Genomic DNA, 26015 nt, shown 5'->3' with positions numbered 1-26015 from the left:
GGGGGGGGGGGGGGGGCGGGCACAGAGCCTCAGGACTCTCCTTGTCTCACAGGAACAACTGCACCTGCCTCCGAGGCTCCCAGGAGAACTCCCTGGAGCTGCTGCAAGAACTGAAGACAGTGAACTGGGACTTCCAGGTGACCCTGTCCCCTTCTCCCTACCACCCCCCCCATCTTTACTCCTGGAGTGAGGGCTCTACCGAGATCACAGCCCCTGAAATATGTGTCCAGGTGCATCAGACACCAAGGCAGGGGCGGGGAGTGAGAAGCTCAGAAGGGAAGCTGGGGAGAACGCCCACGTCTCAGCTCCCAGAGGGGAGAGGGGCTGTGCTCACTGCCCTCGGGCTCCTCCCTCCTTTAGCTTCTCACGTCTGTCTGTGCCTTCCCTTGACCTGCCGTGCCCTGGGCCTTGCTGCAGCGTATCCATCTCATGCCCAGGGCTTGTCTTCTTACCTCTTCTGAGAAGCTTCCCCCCACGGAGCACCCCCGGCAATTTCAGTCAGCCCTACGTGGTTTTGATTTTTCCATCTCCCAGATGAATAAGTTTATCCCTTTTATAGTCCACCTTTTGGCACTTAAGAAATGCAAAGACCATGGATACTCATCCCCCAACGTCACAGGCCTTTTGAGGAGCTGGTGTTGAAATTCCCATTTGAACTGAGGCCCCGTGTTCTAATTCACCTCTTCATGAAGCGAGAGCAGAGGAGGCCTTGGGCCCAAGCAGACGTCAGGGCAGAGCGGGGTGGCGCCCCCACCTGGTGCTCAGGCACTAGAGCGGCTCCTTTGAGTCCCTTGCCCCTGATGTGACCCACCCAAGCCCACAGGAACAGGCCGTCTGCCCCGCCTTGCGGGCGGTTAAGCAGCCTCTCTCCCCATCCCCAGAGTGGCCTCTCCAGGCTCTCCTACCAGTACCTGCAGCGTGAGGACTTCGCCGTGGTTGTGCAGCCTTTCTTCCAAAACACTCTTGTCCCCCTGAACGACGTAAGTTGCGGGTGTGTCTCGGAGGTGCGTGTGCAGAGGCCGTATCTTAGGCAATGTATTTCCTTTTCTACATGGGCTTTTTTGGACCATCTCTCTCCAAGCGCGCTCCCAAAGGGTTGCTGTTTCTGCTTTTCCTCCTTTCCCCTGCACCCACCTTTTCTGAGTGTAACTTGAACTTAGATGTACTTGGAAAGAAAAGGTGAAAATTAACAGTGACCAAGCTCCCCAGACATGGCCCTGCTATTTGCTGGGTTGGGGGATAAAATGGAAAGCTTCCTAAAAGTATTATTATTCTTTTTTCAACCATTAGAGCAGGGATGCTGAAGGAAAAGGGATGTGGACTGTAGGTGGCTATAATTTTTAAAAAATAAAAATTCCAAAACCAGGGAATTTCTCCATCAACATCTGAGCCAACTGGCAGCAGAGTTGAAAGGATGAAAGTTGAAATGCCCAGGATGCCGCGGGATGGGGGGGTAGCAGTGCCCTCGTCCCAGGAAGATAATCCCATTGCCTTTGGTCACAGAGAGGAGGCGCTGACCTCACCTTCTTCTCCGAGGACTGTTTCCACTTCTCAGAACGCGGGCATGCTGAGATGGCCATCGCTCTCTGGAATAACATGGTCAGTGCCTGAGGGTCGAGTGGGTTTGGGTCAAGGGGAAACCCGAGGAAGCTGACTCTTTCCCACAACGAAAAACCTACTAGCTGATGTGGCTCCCTTCTCCCCAGAGCTCCAAATGGCAGCTCACGTATTTGTCCAGACAGATTCTATTCTTTCGGTAATGCCCCAGTGCTGTCGGGGGATAATGTTGTCATCAGATAGACTGGATGAAAATATCAGCACGAACCCCTTACTGTGTGACCTTGGGCCAATGATCTCTCTGGCCATTGGTATCGATATCTACAAAAACAACAAAGATGACACAGGTCTTAGAAGACCGAGATAATGTGTGTACCGCACCCAGCACAATAATCCACAGGGTCCCAACTATTATTTCTTTAAACATCAAAAAGAAAAGAGCCACTCAGCCTGTTTTCCCAGGCTGCCACCTATTCTAGCCCTAATGGGGAAAAAGGGGACCTTACGAAATGAACATACAGCCCAGAGGCCACAGGGACCACCCGGCCTTGTGGCTTGCTCTGCCCTTTACAACTGGCCACGCATGACTGGACAGTCAGCTATGTTTGCACAGAGCTCGACCAGTAACCCTGAGTGCTGTATCCTCTTGCACGGAGCAAGTGAAATGCCTTTCCAACCCACTGGCTTCTTTTGATCTAGGCTCTGCGGGTGACCCAATCCCCACGCCAACCTGCCTGCTCCCTCATTCCTCCCATGGTGACTAAACAATCCACACGCCTGCTCCTTTCATTGCAGTTTCAGGCCTGCTGCGGCTCTGCCAGGCACCACTGTGCAAATATTCCCACACCTGTCAGCTCCGCCCACGTGGCCAGTATCTTACTCGGCTGACTCATAATATTGTCTTTCTCCTTAGCTACACCACCTCCTCCTCTCCTCAGAACAGCATGTAAGGAGGTTTTCTCCTTGGCCTACTTAATTGCTCACTTAGCCTTCCTCTGCTTTTGTTTTCCTGGTGTTTTCCTCCTGTTGACACAACATTCTGCCCCCTCCTGGAACTTTCATCATCTCCCGTCAGTCCAGGACTCAGAATTGCAATCAGAATACCTTTGAGTTCCCTCCCAACCCTACCTCCACGGTAGTCTTTTAAATCAAAGTTAAAACAATTCCTGAGAGCAGTTGTGTTTCAGACTCTTTTGCTTTGAAGTCCAGGTGTCTTTCCGGGGCTGAGTCACTCAATTTCATTCCTTTTAAAATCCCCTCCCCACAAAGACTGGATCTCTCTGCCTGGTCCATTTCTCCCCCCTGTGACCTCGGGGGAATCCACAGACTCCAAGGAGGGGCAGGAATGCTGAGCCCTAGCCTTTCCCTCCCAGCATCCCCATCAGGGCATAGTCTTCCTACCTCAGGGCATTCTGAGCCTGCTCAGTGCCAGGACCCAGGACCCCTCCACAAGTCTCCTGGGGGTCGATGGCCGTACTGATGACTTTGAACATTAGTCAAGGGCCCATTTGTCGCATTCTGCATGATTTAATGTAGTTCTGGCCTTTCTCTTCCAAAACAGCTTGGTAGGTCTTCCCATTCACACAGGTGAGAGGCTTCTATTTCATAAAAGCGAGTAGAAGGGATTTAGATCTGAAAACAAAAGATGAACACTGTCATGGAGCCATATTATTAATACTACAAGACTGTCCACGGCCCCCCAACCACTCTGTCCCAGCCATAACCCAAATTTAAAAAACAAAGCAACGCAAAGCAAAACAAACCTAAAATCATCTATGAGTATGTTATCCTGTGCTATGTGATTTGTGGAAATAATTACAGGGTCCAGTGTTTTCCTCCAAAACCATCTCAGATATAAAGCTATAGCATCATGCCAACTTTTCAGGTCGTCTTCTTCCTGGAATTTCACCCCTAAAGTGACATAAAATAAATGACGAACTGATAGACCTGGAAAGGCTCTTAGAGATCATCTAGCCAGAATGCTCTGTAACTAAAATACAGAGACATGGAGCAATTTGCCCAAGATCACACAGCCAGCTAGTTGCAGAACAAGGATTAGAACACAGGTCTAATTGCCAAGCGTCCTGGCCACAGCACCACCCTGCCTCCCTGCTCCCAGCCTGATAAGCACATGCGTAACCAGTGAATTCATGTCTCATAATTAGAGTCCTATGACATAGTGTCTGCAGGCTTTGGCTCACACCCTGAGTACCCCACTGTGGCAACAAACACACTTGAAACTGTTGCATCTCCTGCCCCTCCTCTCTGAACAGTTTATGCATCCTTCTCCAGAGACTTCCGCAAAGCCAGAAATACCAACGGCACTAGGGAATTTTTTCTCTTCCTTTTTTTCTTTTCTTTTCTTCAAATATTTATTTACCTATTTATCCATCCATCTATCTGGCTGTGCCGGGCCTTAGTTGCGGCACGCAGGATCTTTAGTTGCGGCATGGGGGATCTAGTTCCCTGACCAGGGATTGAACCCGGGCCCCCTGCATTGGGAGCTCAGAGTCTTAGCCACTGGACCACCAGGGAAGTCCAGTCTTCCTTTTGTCTTCTTATGAACAGTTTTTTCTCCTCTTTTCTGATGCCTGTTCCTCTACTGCTGCCCGCTCCCTCTTCTGTGGAAATCTTACTCTCAGCTAACATTAGCATCTCCCTGGGCGCTGAGTAACAACGCTAGCCTCCTAACTGGTTTCCCTGTCTCCAGGCTTACAGCCATTAGAATAGCTCTGGCTGTGTATTACAGTTATCTGGGGACTCTTAAAAACAATTAATACCTACAACCACTTTGGGAAACCTTGGTATATCTACTAAAGCTGAACACATGTATTCCCTATGGCCCCAAAATTCTACTCCTACGTATATCTCCCCAACAGAAAGGTATACACAAGGTTCACCAAAAGATGGATACAACAAGAATTTTCATAGCAGCACTATTCATAGCCCCCAAACAGGAAACTCCCCAAATGTCTACCAAAAGCAGAAGGGATAAACAAACAGCACATTCATAAAATAGAACACCTCACAGCAATGAGAATAAAATTTCAACAACATGCAACTATATATATAAATTTCAAAAACAAGCAAATAAATCCATGGTCTTATTGGGGAGTGGATGGTACTGGAAGAGGGTAGGAGGGAGCCTCTGAGTATTGATTATATTCTGTTCCTTATCTGGACGCTATGTAGGCATGCTCATTTTGTCATAATTTATCAGCAGCTCACTTATGATTTCTACTTGTTTCTAGATGTGTGTGAGCTTCGATTAAAAAATCATTTAAAAGAAAAACCAGAAAAAATAACCCAAAAACAAAACAAAAACCCAGTGCCTGGGCCTCATCCCCAGAAATTCTGACTGTCTGGGGTAGCACCTGGGTTCAATACGTTTTAGACACTCCCCAGGTGTTATTACTGCATAGGGCTTGCAAAGCACTTCCTTAGATCTCCTCACCCCAGGGCAACCGCATAGTCTGCATAAATGAAATCTGACCAAGTCATGCCCCTGCTCTCAAACTTCCAAGGCTGGCCCCTCCTTGAGGAAGAAAGGCCAGGCCCCTTAGCGCAGCACACCACGCCTTCCGGACTTGGCCCCAATTAACCTCTCAGCAGCCGCTCCCATCTCCCTGATTTGCATTTAGCAATCCAGCAAGGAGTGAAGTTTCCTGCACCACCCATGCTGTCTCCTGCCTCCGTGTGTTTGCCCTTGCTCCTCCCCTTATCTCGGGCTGCCCTTTCAGCCTCCTTCCCCGGCTAACTCTGACCCACCTCAACAGTCAACTCAGGTGCCAGCTTCTACAAGAAGCCTTCTCCGAGTCCCCAGAGCTGGCCCCATGGCACCCTACCTTGTCTCAGTCCTGTCATTTGCCACATCGTTGGTATCCACAGTGTCTGTCTTAGGAAAGGTAAGTTCCAGGAAAAACAATTGCCTTTCTTGTGGCCAGCCTCAGGCCTTTATGAGTCCAGTTCTTCCATCCATCCCCTCAACCACTATTTCCTGAGCTCCACTATGTGGTGGGGACTGCCCCAGGTGCTGGGGAAAAGAGCGTCCCTGCTCTTGGGGAGCTGCCAGTCTAATGGGAAAAAGAGATAAAAAGTAAATAAATCGGGCTTCCCCGGTGGCGCAGTGGTTGGGAGTCCGCCTGCCGATGCAGGGGACGCGGGTTTGTGCCCCGGTCCGGGAAGATCCCATATGCCGTGGAGCGGCTGGGCCCGTGAGCCATGGCCGCTGAGCCTGCGCATCCGGAGCCTGTGCTCCGCAACGGGAGAGGCCACAACAGTGAGAGGCCCGCGTACCGCAAAAAAAAAAAAAAGTGAATAAATCAATGAGGTAATTTCTGACCACATTCATGGCTTAAAAAAAAAAAATAAAGCAGGGTCATGTGACAGAGAGTAACAGTGGAGAGAGGGAGGGCTCACCAGAAAGTGACGTGTGAACTGAGAACCGAACGTCGAGAGGCTGCCGGGCACGCAGAGGTCTGGGGCCACAGTGTTGCAGGAAGAGGAAACGACCTGTGCGGGCCAGAGTCAGGAAGGAGCTTGAAGCGTGTGAGGAGCGTAAAGGCCAGTGTGCCTGGAGGGAGGGGAGCAAGGTCAGAGGTGGGCGAGAGCAGGGGCCGGGTCCTTGGATGGCTTTCGGCGGGAGAGCCACGTGATCTGGTTTGCCCTCCGGCTGCTGCATAGAGACAGACTAGAAGGAAGCAAGAGAGGAGTTGGAAAGACCATTAGGAAGCTGCTGGAAGTCCAAGTGAGAGGTGAAGTTGGCCGGGACCAGGGGATGGCAGTGGGGGTGGAGGGAAGTGGTCAGATTTGGGATGTGTTTTGGACTGGCTGGTGGATGAGGCAGAAGAGGAACGGGGGTGATTCTTCAGTCTGAGGTCAAGGAAACTGGGTGGACAGTTGAGGTGTGTAGAGAGAAATAGAGTTGGGAGGGGAAAATCAAAAGTTCTTATTTTGGACATGGTCAGTGTAAGCTGCCTTCCAGAAATCCACCCAGAGGCATCAGGTACGGTGTTAAATGTATGATTCTGGAGCTCAGAGAGAGTCAGAAATGGAGATTTAGGGGGAAAAATGTGCGGGTTATTAGCATAGAAGTGGTATTCGAGACCATGGGGTTTTCTGAGATCTCCTAGAGAAAGAATAGGTGGAAAAGAGCAAAGGACCAACCACCAAGCCTGGGGCTTTCTTCCAACTTTTGACCCAACGACTGATGAGACGGAGAGAAGGGGGAGGTGGGAGGGAAACGAGAAGTGTTGTGAAAGGGAGGCATCAACTTTGACAAATTCTGCTGAAAAGTCAAGCAAGATGAATCCAAAATAAGTGACCACTGAATCTGGCAAGGTCCTTGGTGACCTTGACCAGAGCTGAGTCAAGTGGTAGAGACTGAAGACCTACTGAATGGGTGTTAGAGAGAACGGGAGGTTGGGAAGTGCAACCAGGGGCTACAAACAACTCTTCTAGAGTTATGAGGAGTAATGGTGAAGGCAGCTGGAGGGGAGGGGGGATGGGGCGTCAAGGCTGGGAAATAGAGTAGGCTGTGCACCGATGCCGAGGGACCAGTAGAAAGGGAGAAACTGATACAGTCATCAAATCCATATGAACATTACCTTCCTCGACGCCAGTTAGTTCCTGGGTTCCTGGAGTATCACTGGGGCTCAGCCAACCGATCTGTAGCATTTGTTCTGTCACTAGGTGGTTCTGCTACGCAGGAAAAATGCTAGGGGCAGTTCAGGAGCCCACCTAGCACCACACAGCTCTTTATCCGCAGAACCAGGACCCCAGTGGATGTGCCCACCATGCTCTGTCCAGTCACCGTGGTGACTCTCCCAAGACCAGAGCAGCCCTTCCTCCTCTAATTGTTACTAACAGACAGGTAGAAACGGCTTTAAGACAACAGAAAGCAAGGTCACGGGCCAGGTGTGGTCATTAGCCGGCATAGTGGACTTTCCCTTCCCTCCTGGGCAGTACCTGGGGGTCAGGAGCTGATGAGGTCAGGAACAGGCAGGGAAGCAGATCATATGATGGGTGGACGCTAGACATTCAGGACAGAGTCTGGATAAGTGAGTGCCAGGGATCCATTCTCCTTGGTGCTGGCCACATGCTGCCAGGGGGCAGGCTACTGGCTTAAGATGCTGGGGAGGGAGTCACAGCCGCTTCTAGCTCATTCTCAGAGGGTCCCAGGATCAAAAGCATGAAGCAGAACCTCCCTGAACCACAGCTGCTCCCCGGGAGGTTTCAAGTAAACCTTTTCATCTATGCGGAAAACACACGAAAGTAGCTCAAGTGAGAAAATGCCAATTTCTTAAGGTTGACAAGCCAAGCATAATAACGACGTCCTGGTAACCAGTATGTTTTCAAAATTTTCCTGAAATTGACTATCCCCAGACACTTCAAGGAGTTGGTAAATATGATTATCACCATTTTATAAAGTTGAAAATACAGTGTCTGCAGTCACAACCACCCACCAGGAAAGCAGGAGGTGGAGGTCCTGGGCTCTGCCCTTCCACTCTCGCTGCAGCCTCTGGACCGGTCAGTCTCTCCTGGGCCTCAGTGTCCTCCTCGGTAAATCCAGGACACAGACTCAGGGTTGCCCCCTCCTCTGATGGACTCTGACCTGTCAGTCTGTGAGTCAGAAGTCAGGTCCAGCTCCGGCCCCAGGGCCGCTAGTGTCTGCCACAGGTCTTGCCCCTTTGGCTGGTTTCAGCCTTGCAAAGGGAGAGAATCTGGTGTGAGATTCTCCTCCCTCGGACAGGGAGGTCTCTCCCAGCTTTGGAGGGAACCAAGGTTTCCTTTTCTCTTTTCAGCTGGAACCCGTGGGTCAAAAGACAACCTCCAACAACTTCACCTATAGCCGAACCAAACTCAAGTGCCCCTCCCCTGTGAGTAAGGTCCTGCCTGTCTAGAGTGGAACAGGTGCCTGGGTTGGGGGAGGGGGGAGGTCCTGGCCATCTGGAGGCACAAAAGTCCCCCGGGAGGCTTCACCATCATGCACGTTCATTCACGACCACCATTCTCAAATCTCACCTCTCCTGGCTGCCCTGACACTTCTCAGGTCCTCAGGGAGCCGCAGCCAGAAGTGAGGGGAGGGACAAAGGGATGGGTTCACCGAATCAGGAAGAGGCCCGGGGAGGCAGATGAGCGAGCACTGGCCAGAACCTCGTTACCCCCGTGACCCTGGAGGGTCTGTGGCATCCTCTGTCTTAAACATGCGTCGAGGAGCCCTCCCACATCAGGCATGCTCCTGGGAGTTGGGGGTTGGGAGGAAAAGAGAAATAAGAGGCCGTGTCTGTTCTGGGTGCCCACATCGTCTTCCTGGCCTTCCAGCACCACCAGTGTCCAGGCCCGCACCGCCCTCGCCCGGACCAGGGACAAAGCCCCAACCTTGTCTCCCCAGCTCTCCTTTCTCCCTTCTCTGTCCGTCCTGTAATCGTGCCAGACCCAGAGTGGCCCACCTGGAAGGAATTCCAGTCTTGTCAAGGCTGTCAAAACCCTTCCCCGGTCCCCGCGCCCACGGAGGAGAGTCCAGATAAGAGGCCCACCTTCCTCTCTCACCTTAGGCACATACTCCGCTCCTGGAAAACGGAGCGGCTTCCCAGAGAAGCCCCACGACAGCCCCCGTCTGTGCATCTGCTTCTGCCATCTGCTCCCTCTGGAGGCTCATCCCCTATCTCCGCCTGTGGGAAATTTTCACATCCTGCAAGGCCCAGATGTTTTCCTCTCTGGGCTACTGTCCACCTTATCTCACCCTACCACTCCCACCCCAGACACACATCAGCATTGGTCTCTCTTTTCTGCGTGCGCCTCTCACAAGCACTGACCCAGGCTCCTCTGTGATGTGATTTGTTTCTGAACACGTCTTATCTCCCACTGGACCTCGAGCGACTGATGTCACACCTGAACCCTCAGGCCCTCTCCCAGTTCCTAGCACAGGGCTCCACACAGCCACCATGCCACCAGCATTCACCGGGGGGAAGGAAAGGATCCAGGGAGGCAGGCCCTTCACATTTGGGTTCTTAACCTACTACAAAACCAGCTGTCCTTCCACACCGACCTTCCCTGCTCGCGGGCACTCCTGGGATGGGAGGATGGGAATAGCTGTCCGGGGCGGCCTAGAGGAAACAGAGGTGGGCACTCAGCAAGCTCCTCAGGACTCTCTTCCACGGGTCACCTATCAGTTCCCGATCTTTCAAAACTGAGTTGACAGGAAAGGAGGTTATAGCTGGGTGTTGACCACTTTGGATACCCCTCCTTATTCAGGGGGTTGGGGCACAGTATGGATGAAGGAGCTTTACAAACAGGGATGAGCTGTGGAAACAAGGTTATTGCACCGTCTCTGGGATGGGGACTACACAAGCCTCAGATGGGTGGTTTTCAGGCCCTGAGCCCTGACCCTCTCCTCCTCCACAGGGGCGCCCCTACATCTGCACCCTGAGGAACAGTCGGCTGCTCCAAGACCAGGCTAAAGCAGACCCCCCAGTGCTCTCCTGGGCCGTGCCAGTGGCAGCAGGAGGCGGCCTTGCGGTTGGTGTCGGCACAGTGATGGCCTGGAGAGCCCTAAGGGGTCGCCAGAGGGAAAATCCTCCCATAAGTCTGAACACTGTGAGCTTGTAGGCCCGCCAGCCCTGTGCGGGCTCTCATGCTGAATTCCCCAGCCGCGTTCCTCACCAGCCCTCTCCCTTGGCCACCCCTGGCCACTACGGAGGTCACTCGCTTCAACACCTGGTGATGTAGGAAGCCAAAGGGACAGTCACAACTTCTTGGGGCCTGAGACCTGTGATCCTGGAATCGGCACATCTAAATAAAGGCCAAAGCCGTTCTATTCTTGGGTTCGCCTGCTTGAAGCTCTCGCCTTCCAACCTGTCGTGTGGCGCAGATGTGGGAGCTGGGACCTTGTCTCAGACGGGGATGGCCAACCTGAGCCCCGACTGGCACCCAACAGGCATATCCTCAGTCACCAAAACCACTATTTCAAATGTGGGAAAAACCTTGGTCACCAGGGTTTGGCTGGAATTTTGGAGCTTGCCTGCCATCACTCAGTACCATCCAACATCTTTTCTGTACCCAGGACAAGGTAGAGCATTGTGGTACCTCCAAGGTTGTGCACGTCACGGCCTGGCCAAGAGACGAACTCTTTCAAAACTACAAGATGCTCTGTGACAGCGTGTGGTTCAGTCCTGGGGCAGTGGCAGGTAAATGCGTCTGCTTTCAAGAATAGGAGTTCCTTGGGAAAGGGTTCCTGGAAGAGAGCAATTTTGAAATGTCATTTTAAAAAAAGGATTGGGACATGAATGCTTCACATATCCTCAACCTGATTTTCTCAAGGTGCTAAATTTAGAAAAGAATTCCTCTTTCTACATTACCAGGTTTATGAGAGAGCTAGAGAGAGTCTGATAACACAAGCTCCCTCCATTCAGCCCCTAGCAGGGGCAAGGCCCTGAGCTGGATGTCTTACACAGATAAGCTCTTTTATTCAGCACAAAAACCCAGGGTGGGGTTGATGGTCATTTCTGAAGACAGAAATAGTGGTTGTACGACACTGTGAATGTACTAAATGCCATGAATTGTTCACTTTCAAATGGCTAATTGTATGTCACGGGAATTTCACCTCAATAAAAAGCAAACAAAAATCCATTATCATCAGGAACTAAGTACCTCTCTGACCCCAAAGCCTGAGATGACAAAGAATGTGAGTTAGAATCCCAGATGTACCATTTGAATGTGTGGCTTTCACAGCAAACCCCATCACCAGCCTAGGTCCCAGTTTCTCAGACACCTCATCTATACAATTCGAATGAGAGTACCCATTTTGCCTGTCTCCCAGCACTGCTAAAAAACAAGATGCTGTAGAAAAGTGCTCTGTAACTCTAAAATACTGCACCCACGAAAGTGGGTTGTCTTCTCCTCTATGAAGAGTTGAGCTAGGGTCTAGGCTGCTGGGGATGGGGAGGGGTCCAGAGATGGGTTTAGGAACTGGGGGTAATGTATGGGTGAAGACTGCCCACCTTCCTCTCATGAAGGGTCATCATATTGTTTCTCTTTGACAAAAGTAGAGTCTGCAGAGGACCTACCCAGTCCCAGGTTTCTGCTGGTTTCAATTTCTGCTTCTGTACAAAGGGAACAGCATACCTGCCCCACTTCTTCCTGTGGACGAAAAACAATATCACATACCCTAAAGAACCAGCAATCCCAGCTTGTGTTCCTGGCTTAACACAGTGTGACAACCAAGATAAGTCATTAAGTCGAAGAGTTCGACTTTTTTTTTTTTTTTTAAATAAGTTTCCCTTCCAGTAGCTCCTACTTCAAAGAACCATGGAATTCATAACCACAAGTCTCCCCTCACTTGGGTTGGGGGTTGCAATTTATACTACCTGAGTAATCCAGGAGCCCCCAGTCTGAAAAGTTAATGAAAGGTGTGGTTCCCAGACTGGTCACCAAGGAACACTTTGCAGAAATAAAGAGAAATCCTCTTTGGAGGGACACAACCGCAAACCAGGCCCCAAATTCCCACCAAATACACACTAAAAAGACAAAATTTAAAAATACATGAGAGCACTTACTTGAACCTGGTGGTATTATATATACACGAAAACATGTCCTTTTCCTATAGGAAAATGTTCAATCTAGTTAGGAAGCCAATCACAGCCACACCAGGAACAAAACCACCAAATCCTGAGAAAGCTACACTCTGAGATACTCTCCATAGAGGCTTTCGAGTTCAAGAAAGATTAGTGTGGATTAAACTTGGTCAAAAGACTTCACAAAGGACATAGAACTTTAATTGAGCGCTGAAGAATGGAGAGGTGATCTGGTTAGAGGCTGAAAAGAATGGGGTCATGGAGACTGGGAAAACTCCATCTAAGTGGAGAGATGAATGAGCATGGTGTGTATATAGGGACAACAAGAAAGATGTCCAGAAACAATGAGGATGGATGAGCCAGATACAGTCAGATTAGGGACACGCTATGGGAAGGACAAGGAATTAATAGTGATTATATTGTTAAAATGGTTGTAATACCAGGCTGCATTTGATTTGGGACTAAAATGCTATTGGGAAAAGATTGGTATGAAGAAAAATAACATCAATAAGAGTTGCCTATAGAGTGCTTGCACTATGACAGGCAACATGGTACAGAATAATTAAGCTTCCACATCCCTGTTTATCATCCCCTTTTTACAGAAGAGAAAACCAAGACTCAGAAGAGTTAATTGGCCCAGAGTTATACTTTCATTACATAATGGGACATTCATCAAGATGAATACTGGTTTCCAGGGTAGGGGAATAACCCCAAAATACACAACAGATGATTCTAGCAGTAAACTGGGCTGAACTGCAAATAAATGTGATATAAAATAAAAATCTAGAAAAGAGGGATACACATTATCCTCACAAGGCTATGATGGCACCACGAGTTCCTGTGCCTCCAATTGGTCTGAAGAACTCAGCCATCTCTGGTTAGTAAGCTGTGATTTTAAAAATTAACTATAGGGGCTAAGATTTATTTTGCTAGAGTATATGTGGAGTTATATAGCAGCTAGCAAATCTTTTAATTAGGAAAAAAAATGAAGAAACAATCCCAGTGAGAATTAGTAGACACAACAAATGACAGGATTAGACCCACATTTTACATAACAGTATTGAAGACAGACTATATGTAAGCAGATTTTGAAAGATTAAAGACAAAAGGAACTATTCTGTATGATGCTGTAGTGCTGGATACATGACACTATGCATCCTTCAAAACCAAAAAAACTGTACAACACAAAGAATGAACCCTAAAGGAAACCATGGACTTTAATAGTGCATCAATATTGGTTCATCAATTGTGACAATGTACTCCACTAATGCGAGATGTTGATAATAGGAGAAACTGTACAGGGGTAGAGAGCGAGTATTTGGGAACTCTGTATTTTCTGTACAATTTTTCTGTAAACTTAAAACTGCTCTAAAAATAAAGTATATTAGTAAAAACAGGAACTTAAAACATAAGACTAAGGTAATTTTTTAATGAAGGCAGATTTATATAAGAACCAAATGGAAATATATTATTAAAAATAATCTTCAGTAGATTTGTTCAAGTAACAGATTTGACACTCAATGAAACAACATGTCTTGTGTATTTACTATGTATCAGGCACTGTTTTTAACAGTAAGTCTATATTACTCATTAATTCTCACAACAGCCCAATGAGATAGGTACTACTATTATCCCAATCTTACAGACAGAAAAACTAAAGCAGATTCGGGGTCTTTTCAGTCTTTTTGTAAGAATTAAATTAGATAAAAACAATAGTTCAAAAAATAGGTATTCAATAATTCCCATATCCCATATTAAATCCAATAGATTATTTAGGAGGGCTTTGTGAAACAACCATAATAATGAAAATATATTTGGTACCTTACAGTTTACAAAGCACTTTTATATGTTCTCATTTGATCCTCACCACAAACTTGGAAGCAAAGTGCAGTATTATTAAGAAAAAATATCCCAAACTTGGAAAGAAGGCAGGAGAGTGATCACGTGTCCTATTAATGTCACTGTTGAACAAAGCTCATCTAAGAAATATTTAGTTATCTAGAATACACTTGTGTTTGACTTTGCTATTTACTATTTGATTAGAGCTCAGATATTATGAAGTTATGTTGACTAATGGATTTCTGACCGGTAGAAAAGATAAAATCAAGGTTATGATTTTATCACCCTATAGAACATTAACTAGTTTTCTATTAGCAACATCATTTCAGTATTCCTTTGACCAGCTAACAACATAAATCTCCATTCCTCAAATTCTCCTTTGAATCAGACTTGACCATCTTAATAATTCCCTTGTTAATCACTGAGTTAAAGTCTTGACATACATTCATCCTATATTTGTATGAGAATCATATTTTAAACTTTTTAGAAAGAAATGACTTTTTAAAAATACCTAAGGGGGGACTTCCCTGGTGGTCCAGTGGTTAAGAATCTACCTTCCAATGCAGGGGACGTGGGTTCGATCCCTGGTCGGGGAACTAAGATCCCACATGCTGTGGGGCAACTGAGCCTGTGAGCCACAACTAAGACCCAACGCAGTCAAATAATAAAATTAAAAATACCTAAGGGGAAAACTAATTTTTTTAAATTATACGAAAGTATATAAAACCACAGGATACATTATAAAAACCTAGTAAATCTGAACAAGTGGAAACCGACAACCCAGTAATTCCATCCCTAGGTGATGGCTCTCAAAGAAACATTTGCAAATGTGTCTCTCTTGGGAGATGTGTAGGAGAATATTTATGGCAGTGTTGTTCATAAAAACAATAAAGCCAGAAACAATGAGGTCAATGTCCATCGATAATGGACTGGGAAAACGGCTCATGGTGTATTAATATAACGGAGTAATTATGCATCCGTGAAAATAACTACAGCTGCGTTCATCAGCTTGGGTGACTCTTACATATAACGTTGAGCGAAAAGAAGGAAGTATTACAAAGAACACATGTAAGAGGACTCCATTTAAACATGGAGACAGGCAGTAAAAGTAGAAAAGGAAATCAGTGTAGCCATTATCAGAAACACCATAATGCTACTTTTGAGAGGAGGAGGGGTTGGTGATTGAGGAGGGATATACAGAAGGCTTCTCAGATACTGGAATGGCAATTTCTAAACGTGGGTGGTAGTTTCACAAGATCTTGCTTGATAACTATTCTTATAATTGAATATATATATATTTCAGGCTTTTTCTGTATGTGTATTTCATATTTTTTAAATGAAAAGAATGAAGGAGGAAGATGTTTTATAAAAGAACCAAGCTAAATTAAGCTGCTTATTCATTCAGTGACCAGTTGGAAGAGTTTCTTCTTTTTTTATTTTTTTGCGGTACGCGGGCCTCTCACTGCTGTGGCCTCTCCCGCCATGGAGCACAGGCTCCGGATGCGCAGGCCCAGCGGCCATGGCTCACGGGCCCAGCCGCTCCGTGGCATGTGGGATCCTCCCGGACTGGGGCACGAATCCGCGTCCCCTGCATCGGCAGGCGGACTCTCAACCACTGCGCCACCAGGGAAGCCCCTGGAGGAGTTTCTTTACCCAAGGGCCACCTACAGAAATTTGGTGAGTGTTCAAAGTCACTAAAGTGAAGTAAACATAAGTCAAAGTTGATCGGGCAAAGAAAAAGAGATCCCACATCCAGCTGGTGAGGAATCAGCCTCCCTGCAGCAGGCCAGTTTGGGCCCAGCTCCTGAGCAGCATGGCGATGTTGGGTGGCAGCCAGGGCTCACCAGGCTTCAGCAATAGGAGGCCACTCAGGTGTGTCCCCCCTGTGTTCCATGCAAAGTCTAGAAGACTTGTCACTATAAGCTTGTCCCACTGTTCTGGCAGCTGGCACTGGGATACACCAAGGGCCAAGGGAACATGTGCCTTCCCGGAGGCCCAGAGTCCACCCCTCCTGGGCCCTGGCTACGCCATGCATTACCAAGAGTGCTGCCATCAGGACACTGTCACACAGTGCTGGGTGAGCAGGAAGTGAGGACGATGGGAGAAGGAGGGGAGGAAACAGAGGCTTCTCCTAAATACATTCACCCAGATGGCGTTTCAGTCAGTTGAACTTCATTCTTTATGATTAAATAAAGTCGCAAGCACAAGCAGGCTCCGGGAGAAGGGGAGCTGGGGATCAGATGGGAGCAAAAAGGGATTCCAGTCCTGAATGATTAGGAGTGACCTTATTTCTTCAACTGTAATAAAGCAGGGATAATGCCTACCTTAAAAGGCTGTCAGCAGATTAAACGAGAAAAAAAAGTATGACAAGGGTCTGGCAGAGGAGGAGCTTGAAAACATGGCAGCTGTAGTTATTCTCCTCTCCTGTGTGCAAACTGGGCCGAAAGCGTGTCCATGAATCCTGCTCTCCCCACCCTCGGCAGTGCGTTGTCCACTCTGGTCCTCCAAACATTTTCAACCTAAGCCTAGAATAAAGTGATTGGCCTTCCAGCAGAAGCTCAGCTTCCCCGCCCCGGTAATCTAAGAAGAGGCCTCTTCCTTGGATAGAACAATTGAGGCAGCAGCCCTGGGTCCCACACTCAGAGGTGAACAGGGTGGCCTCAGGTGCTTCTGATGGTTCCTTTCTGAGCATCAACGAATTCAATTCGGAATTGTCTGAATTGCTGAGATCCCAAAAGGACTATGAAAGAAGTTGACAGTACAGCCTTCCAAGTGTTATCATCTTGGTTCCTCTAACTGGGGGAATATCTCAGGATCCAGGATACAAAGGAGGGCAGGCTCTCACCTTCCAGTCCCCAAATCACCTGGGAGGCAGCCGTTTCCCGTGCTCACTCGGCCAGGGGACTCTGTAATGCTACAAAGTCTGGTTTTAGTTGATTTCTAAACCTGTCTAGGTTTAGAAATAAAAAAGCTAGCCCTGCCTTAGACCATTTAGTGCTCTGCGCTCTCAAAAGCCAGAGTGAGACAGGACCTCCCCGCACCCCTGTCCCCTGTCTGTGGGGAGAGGAAGGAGGAGGCCAAGGGGTGTCAACCCCCTAGAGAGGAAGTGCTGGACCCTGGGGCAGACCCGAGGTTGCCCTACCCCCAGGGAGGCCTACAGGGCAGCTTGGTTTTTTCCACTTGCTGGAAAAATAGCTCAGAGCTTATCTCCTGTGCCCTGCAGATCGATGATAACATCATTATATATGGAGGCTCCATGTCGACCTTTCTTTTCCAGTTCTTTCTGTAACTCATTTTACACAGGAGAGCACATGATCGGGATCTCTTTGGGTCTGAAATCCCCTGAGGAGACAAGGAAACAGTTTCCAGAATTGTCCCCAGGGCAGCCCTCCTTCTAGAAGGTGGCACAGGTACCTGTGACACCAGCCTGCTGCTGGCATATCTCACAAGGCTGTTGTGAAAGTTCGAGGAGGGTCCGAGGGCTGAATATGGAGCACACCTAGCACAGAGTGAACACTCAGTGAATTTAGCTCCTGTTAGTATTATTTATAGACGCACCTCAGGATTCACATTTGATGGTTTTTGTTCCTCTGCCAAATGCTTAATGTATTCAGTACCCCCGCCCCCCTCCGCGAGTTGATGTTTATGTTGTTCCTATGATGGAAACATTTCTACCGATTGATGTCTTCATTCAGCCAGCCCGCCAGGCAGCCTACGGAACTGAGGCTCCTTATCACGTGCTCTGTGTGGGCGAGAAGTAAACTTGGATGAGGAAGGCTCGGGTCACCTCCAAGGGATTTACATTCTGCTGTAGGGATTGCCACACTATTTCGATTATGTACCTGCAAAAAATGTCAGCACGTGGACCACAATACAGCGATGTTTATTTACAAACTATAGAGGTATATAACTACACTAATACATCAATCACAAAACTCACAAAAATAGACATTTGTAAAGAACAAGATAAAGGTGAAGTAAAGGTTTTGCTCTTGCTAAAATAGTAATATTTGGGGGGAGGACAGCGTTTTGATTGAATATGTTTCACTATTTTTAGACTCTTGATTTAGAGCTTTGTGATGTGACTATTCAAAGGCCTTGTTTCAGGTTAATTTTCTTTCTGAACTGGCTTTCAACGATAGTCATGGCTTGGGAATTCCCTGGCGGTCCAGTGGTTAGGACTTAGTGCTTTCAATGCTGGGGCCCGGGTTCAATCCGTGGTCAGGAACTAGGTTCCCACAAGCCACATGGCATGGCCAAAGGAAAAAAAAAAACAAACAAAAAACCATGGCTGAAAAAAGATTCCTCACAAAGATGGATTGTTCCAAACAAAAGATGTACCTGGTTGGTTGTGCTAAGTCATGATTCTCATTCAATTGTACAGGTTTTTGTTGAACGTCACTCATGAAATACGCTTCTTCCTGACGTTAATCTTTATTTTTTAGCAAACTATCTGGAAGCTATCCGATTTGTCACAGATGGGTTCACACCCCACTGATGAAGTCATTTTGAAATTTTAAAAGCAGGTTTAAAAAGTTTACTTCCCAGATATTTTTAATGTACACAGATATGAGAGTTTATGGAGGGAGCTCATCATTGTCAGCAGCGGAATCACATAATAGTAGCAACATTTCCAAACATGTGTTTTCAAAGCCAGCTCCCAACACCACCTATTTTGTTTGTTTTGTTGTTGTCATTTTGTTGAATTTTATTTTTTTAATTTATTTTACTGAATTATAGTTGATTTTAAATGTTGTATTAATTGCTTCTGTACAGCAGTGATTCTGTTATACATATATATACGTTCTTTTTCATATTCTTTTCCATTATGATTTATCACAGGATATTGAATATAGTTCCCTGGGCTATACAGTAAGACCTTGTTGTTTATCCATTATCTATATAATAGTTTGCATCTTCTAATCCCAAATTTCCAGTGCATCCCTCTCCCACTCCCCTACCTTTGTTTTTAAAGAGTATTTTCACACACCACACTCTACAACTTACTTTCAGAAAGCAATTACTTCCTCTCCTTTTCCATGAAGTGAGGTGGATGTTTCTGTTTGTTTGTTTTTAATATTTGCTAGGTGACATGTTACCAACAACCAGCTGTCATCAGAGAAAAGGTCAGCAAGTTTGAAACAGTTGTCTATTGATTTTAAAAATGTGTAATTCATCTTCAGGCTTGATGGTTTTTACGAGCACATTGCCAAAATATTTTCACGGTGACTCCCCATCTCATTACAAAATGTTACAAAGATTCTATTACACTTAAGATTCTGGCTCCAGTAACAATAACCACATTGATGATATCCTATCTCATTCTGTACGCTTTTGGCTTTGCTGCAATAGCTTGCCAATAAATGATACAGTGAAAGAATTTCATTGACGGTGCTGTGTTTGTACTCTTACCTGGAAATCTTTTTATTCTAGTCAATGGAGTAACTCTATTAGTGAAAATGCTTCCAGGTTTTTTTTTGTTTTTTTTTTTTTGTTTTTTTTTTGCAGTACGCGGGCCTCTCACTGTTGTGGCCTCTCCCGTTGCGGAGCACAGGCTCCGGACGCGCAGGTTCAGCGGCCATGGCTCATGGGCCCAGCCGCTCCGCGGCATGTGGGACCTTCCCAGACCGGGGCACGAACCCGTGTCCCCTGCATCGGCAGGTGGACTCTCAACCACTGTGCCACCAGGGAAGCCCCAGGGTTTTTTTTTTTAAGAAGTAATTTTCTGTTGAGTATATGTCTTCTCTGGTACGTATTCCTTTTTTTAATGGTACACACAGAAAGAGAAAGAGCAACTGTATGTATATTTCATAACTGAAACAATTCAACAAACACCATAGGCTAAGTTATATTGGGTTTTCTATCCAGATGCCCAAAGCTTCATAATCTAACACTTGGCAATATTTTCTATGCATCTTCCAACAATGGACACAGACAAGCATGTACCTATTCTTTTTGCACTGTGTGGTTTCCCTTGTTTTATTTTAGTCATTATGGCATGTGGCTCTTTGCCTCTGCTAGTAAGAAAACTAAAAAAAAAAAAGGAAAAAAATTACCTCTAAACATTTATCAGTAAGTTTAGTGAATTTTGTGAGGTGTTGAATTCAAAACCCTATGATTTCAAACATTGCTTTTAAAAAATATAGTGGTTTACTGACATGTTACAAAATGCTTAGTTTTGAAATGTCTTGCGAATCGTGTGGTTTCATTCCATTAGCTTAAATCTGAATGTGCAATGATGCACTTAGGCAGGGGTTTGCTAGTACTCGGAAGAAGTGCTTATAAATTCATATTCCATATAGACTTCTTGACTTCTTGATAGCATCAATGTCAACGTTTGGGGGGGTTTTGCTTGTTTTTTTTTTTTTTTTTTTTTTTTTTGGTCTCCTTGTTAGGTCGGCTTAGATCATCGTTGTTTTACTTTCTCAATGTGGCTTTGAATGAGCCCTTACTCTCATGGCTGTCAGCTCTGCCATTTTTCTTGTTGCTTTAATTTGTCTGACAGCTTGTTGTCAGACAGATTTCAACTCCGGATCTATTACTCTCTAACTCTATGACCTGGGAGGACAGTCATCACAGCATGTTGAAAGTAGACAATTCAGCAAAGGACAACTTTAAATCCCTCTGTGCTGGGTTCACACTGCCACACCCGGGAAACCACCCATACATGTTACACTTGCATGAGAATGCCAGGGTCAATCCACAAAGAAAATATTAGGAAGGCCAGCTTCTTCTTTATTTTTAGGTTAAAATGGCAAATAAGTAGAAAATGTAATATTTTCTTCCACATCCTAATGGGTCAACCTATATAATTTTCTTTGGGGACAAGTCCTCACCTGAAATCACAGTTATCACTACAACCCATCATTCTAACACTCTTGCAACCCAACGTGCTTTCCTGAGAGAGAGAGAATGGTCTGAAGATAAAGCTGGTCTCTGGACTCCTGCCTAAGAGGACCTGAGCATGGAGTGATCCCTGAGGGGTGGGGTTGTGTTATCTGTCCTGGGTAGTGGGCGTGAACAATTAAGAACTACTGTGCTAGATGGAGAAACAGACAAGTAAACGCATGTAGTGAATGTTGAGTAAAGTTACATACAATACAAGGACCCTCACGAGACAGAATGAGGAGAAATTCAGGAAGATTTCAGACTAGAGGTAGTGGAACCTTTGAATAAGTTATAAAAGAAGGGTAGGATTTCAGTGGGAGGAAGGAAAAGCATCTGAGTTATGGGATGAGTGGCAAAATGTTTGGGGAACGTGGAAATACTCATAGCTGATCAGAAGAAACAGGTAGTGAAACTGGTTTCTGTTAAGGACCTAAGATGTGCCCTCCTCACATTAGCACTGTGCAGTGTTTTCTTAAAAGAGAATGGGAGATTTGTTTTCTTCCCTGATGAGAAACAGTGTCTCCTAGCGTTATCCTCCTTAGTACCTGAGCCTGGGAAATTGTGAAGAAACTTGGAAGCCATGCTAAGGAGTTGGACTTTGTCCAGGATGCATTTGACAGTATGTTAGAGGCAGAAGGGAAGGATTTGTTTTAAGTAGAGGCATGGTATGATTAGATACCTTCCACAGCCCTCTTGAAAACATGCTTAAATACAGGACAAGTTCCACTGATAACAGAATCACCTGGAGAGTTTGTAAAAAAAATGCAGATGACTGGGCCCTGCCCCAAATCATGAGAATCAGAATTTCCAGGGATGCATACAGACAGCAAGTTGTATTTCAAAACTCTCTAGCTAAATTTTTTCTTGCATTAATCTATCACCCTACTGCCTCACCTCCACCTACAACGGTTCAGGTGCACATTAAAAATTGAGACCAAAAACTAATAGAAAAAATTTTTTAAGAATTTTAAAAATTGAGAATACGTTACTGATTTTAGGAGGTAACTGTGTGGTCGGTTTCTGAGCTAGAATATGTCAGCAAGTTATTATGCTTCTATCTGATAGTTACCTAAGCTACTCTTAGGTTCAAACTTGAAATTCTATGTTCATTCCTCTTCAACTTTAAGTCTGTTGTTATTAAAGTGTCTAACTCTTCCCCCCTCCCAAACTTGTATCCCTCTCCTTTTCCTGGTTCCCAAGTTTTACATAAATCATGCAGCCAAGGCCAGGTGCTTTACCTTTAAACATTTTATCCTTACAACAACTTCATGAAGAAGGTATTAGGATTCTCATTCTTAAAATGAGACTGGAAGCTGGACTCTATAAGAACAGATAACTCATCCACAGTTACAGGGTTAGCAAGTAACAGAACTAGAATCTGAAATCTGTCTGACTTCAAAACCTGTGCTGCTGAAATTTTAAACACTAACAACAAGTGTTGGAGAGGATGTGGAAGAACTGGAATTCCCCATACAGTGCAAAATCCTTCAACCACCTTGGAAAACAGTTTGACAGTTTCTCCTAAGGTTAAATGTACCCTTATCATATGACCCAGTAATATATTCCTATATTTGCCCCCAAAGAACACACATCTATACAAAAAGTTGTACAAAAATGTCGACAGCAGGGCTTCCCTGGTGGTGCAGTGGTTGAGAATCTGCCTGCTAATGCAGGGGACACGGGTTCGAGCCCTGGTCCAGGAAGATCCCACACGCCACGGAGCAACTAAGCCCGTGCGCCACAACTACTGAGCCTGCGCGTCTGGAGCCTGTGCTCCGCGACAAGACAGGCCGCGATAGTGAGAGGCCCGCGCACCGCGATGAAGAGTGGCTCCCGCTTGCCACAACTAGAGAAAGCCCTCGCACAGAAACGAAGACCCAACACAGCAAAAATAAATAAAAAATAAACTCCTACCCCCAACATCTTCTTTAAAAAAAAAAAAAATGTTGACAGCAGTTTTGTTCATAATAGTCCAACACTGGAAACTGTCAAACTGCCCAACAACAGAATGGGATAAACAAATTGCCGTATATCCATACAATGGAATACTACTCAGCAACGAAAAAGAATGAACTACCAGTCCTCACAACATGGACGGACCTCAAAAACATAAAGAAGCCAAATATGTAGGAGCACATACTCTGTGATTCCATTTATATGAAATTCTAGAAGAGGTTAAAACAGATCTATAATGACAGAAAGCAGATGAGTGGACGCCCTGGGCTGCGGCAGGAGCAGTGAGTGCAAAAGGGGATGAGGGAGGGAATTCTTGGTGATGGGACTGCTTTATATCTTGACTGTGGTAGGGTTACATTTGTCACAACTCATTAAACTGTACACTGAAAATGGGTGATCATACCATATATGTTATAGCTCAATAAAGTAGATTTTTAAAAAAGACAACTTGCGCTCTTCCCACTAAACCACACTGCCTCTTTCCCTGGCTCTACCCTAAATCACACACCCTGCCCACAGACCAAGTGAATGGTGTAATGTGCTGTGGCGTCTACAATGGAGGCCTGGGAGGCTGCACAGCTGCCCCTGGTGACCAAGTGTGATTTTGGTGCAATATCATGCCCGAGTTTATTCCTTTACTGAGCTCTAAGTGTAGTTTAGCCTGAGCCCCCATCCAGTAGGGGGCAGCTTTCGTTTTCCTTGTTATCTGTGCTAGGGAACCAAAAGGCAGGGACCCCTGGAAACTTCTCCACACTGGGCTAGAAAGGTACCACCATGGAGAGAAATACTTCCGTGCCCCTCCCCAGGCACCACCAAGAAACCTAGTGGGAGCCCAAGCCAGGAACAATGGCAAAGCTGTCACCTACCCTGGCCTCCTTCCAAGGGCCTCCCACACTGAGAAGGGGCTTCTGGAAGAAGAAGGAGGGCATCTCCTCCATTCCCTGGAACTCAACATTTTCAGCCATCTAGATGCAACTCCATGTAGTACCTTCTCCTTGACTCCTTCTCCAACTTCTCCCTGCCAGGACCACTATTCCCCTTCTAGCCTCTGAACCCGCTTATTACCTTTGCCTCCTCATGAACAGCTTAATTATACTGCGTATGACACTGTCCTGCATGCTCACTGCTTTGTGTGTCTTCCTTAATGTCTCTGAGAAAACAGTTTTTTACAGCGGTTCTCACAAGGCAGTGGTGCTGCACTGATGGACTGATGGACTGATTCCATCTTTACCGCTGGACCAATGCCAAAAATAAATCCCATGCTTTGTCCCCTCTAAAATGCTGTAGCCATACCACAGAAATATAAAGGACCATAAGAGACTACTACGAACAATTACCTGCCAACAAATGAGACAACCTAGAAGAAAGGGATAAATTTCTAGAAATAGAAAACTTACCAAGGCTGAATATGAAGAAATAGAAAATCTGAATAGACCAATTACTAGTGTAGAAGAGATTGAATCAGTAATCAAAAAACCTTCCAATGAACAAAAGTCCAAGACCAGATGACTTCACTGGTGAATTCAACAAACATTTAAAAAAAAAAAAACTACTCCCAACCCTTTTGAAATTCTTCTAAAAAACAGAAGAAGAGGGGATACTTCCAAACTCATGAGGCCAGCATCACCACGATACCAAAGCCAGACAAGGACACTATAGGAAAAATTACAGGCCAACGTCCCTGATTACCATAGATGCAAAAATCCTCAACAAAATATTACCAAGCTGAATCCAAGAATAAGTTGAAATGATCATACACCATGATCAAGTGGAATTTATTCCAGGGATGCAAACAACCACAAGAGCAACGTGACAAACCACATTAATAAAGTGAAGGATAAAAATCATATGATCGGACTCCCTGGTGGCACAGTGGTTAAGAATCCATCTGCCAATGCAGGGGACATGGGTTCAATCCCTGATCCAGAAGATCCCACATGCCGTGGAACAACTAAGCCCATGAGCCACAACTACTGAGCCTACGCTCTAGAGCCCGCGAGCCACAACTACCGAGCCCATGCACCACAACTACTGAAAGCCCACGTGCCCTAGGGCCTGCACGCTGCAACTACTGAGCCCACACACTGCAACTACTGAAGCCCACGTGCTCTAGGGCCCGCATGCTGCAACTACTGAAGTCTGCGTGCCTAGAGCCCGTGCTCCGCAACCAGAGAAGCCACTGCAATGAGAAGCCCACACACTGCCACGAAGAGTAGCCCCTGCTCACAGCAACTAGAGAAAACCCGTGCACAGCAACGAAGGCCCAAGGCAGCCAAAAAAAAAATTTAAAAAAAAACCCCTCATACCTTAATATTAAAAAAAATTAAAAAACAGGTCATATGATCATTTCAATAGATGTGGAAAAAGTATTTGACAAAATTAATCATTTCATGATAAAAACTCTCAAACTGGGTATAGATGGAACATACATCAAAATAGTAAATGCTACATATGACAAGCCCATAGCTAACATCAGACTCAATGGTGAAAAGCTAAAGGCTTTTCCTCTAAGATAAGAAACAAGACAAGGATGCCCACTCTCACCACTTTTATTCAACATAATATTGGAAGTCCTAGCCAGAACAATCAGGCAAGAAAAAAAGAAATAAAATCCTCCAAATTGAGAAGGAAGAAATAAGATTGTCCTTTTTTGCAAATTATATGATATTATATGTACAAAACCCTAAAGACTCCACTAAAAACCTGTTGAAATTCATAAATTTAGTACAGTTGCAGGATACAAAATAATATTTAAAAATCAGTTGCATTTCTATATGCCAGCAATGAACTATCAGAAAGAGAAATTAAGAAAAAAATTTTTATTTACAATAGCATCAAAAAACACTCAGGAGGGCTTCCCTGGTGGCACAGTGGTTGAGAGTCTGCTTGTTACTGCAGGGGACACGGGTTCGAGCCCTGGTCTGGGAGGATCCCACATGCTGCGGGGCGACTAGGCCCGTGAGCCACAACTACTGAGCCTGCGCGTCTGGAGCCTGTGCTCCGCAACGAGAGAGGCCGTGATAGTGAGAGGCCCGCGCACCGCGATGAAGAGTGGCCCCCGCTTGCCACAACTAGAGAAAGCCCTCGTACGGAAACGAAGACCCAGCACAGCAAAAATAGATAAGTTAATAAACTCCTACCCCCAACATCTTAAAAAAAAAAAAAAAATCACAGTAACTGAGCCCCACCTGGAACAATTAA

General features: G+C 46.0%; 1 protein-coding gene across 1 annotated transcript in view; it reads left to right on the top strand.

Annotated features, from left to right (window-relative positions):
- PLB1 (phospholipase B1) overlaps positions 1–13492 on the top strand; it is a 134232-nt gene extending 120740 nt beyond the window's left edge. Inside the window, exons 55-59 of the mRNA XM_024764469.1 lie at positions 53–137; positions 882–980; positions 1504–1599; positions 8361–8435; positions 9964–13492. Coding sequence (XP_024620237.1) covers positions 53–137; positions 882–980; positions 1504–1599; positions 8361–8435; positions 9964–10167 — 559 coding nt within the window. The 3' untranslated portion in view covers positions 10168–13492. The remainder of the gene's footprint in view (positions 1–52; positions 138–881; positions 981–1503; positions 1600–8360; positions 8436–9963) is intronic.
- The last annotated feature ends 12523 nt before the right edge of the window (positions 13493–26015 follow it).

Source organism: Neophocaena asiaeorientalis, unplaced genomic scaffold (genome assembly GCF_003031525.2).
Source record: "Neophocaena asiaeorientalis asiaeorientalis breed wild unplaced genomic scaffold, Neophocaena_asiaeorientalis_V1.1 scaffold345, whole genome shotgun sequence".
Taxonomy (NCBI): Eukaryota; Metazoa; Chordata; class Mammalia; order Artiodactyla; family Phocoenidae; genus Neophocaena; species Neophocaena asiaeorientalis.
Note: the sequence above shows the minus strand (reverse complement) of the source record. Positions and strands in the feature narration are given on the sequence as shown.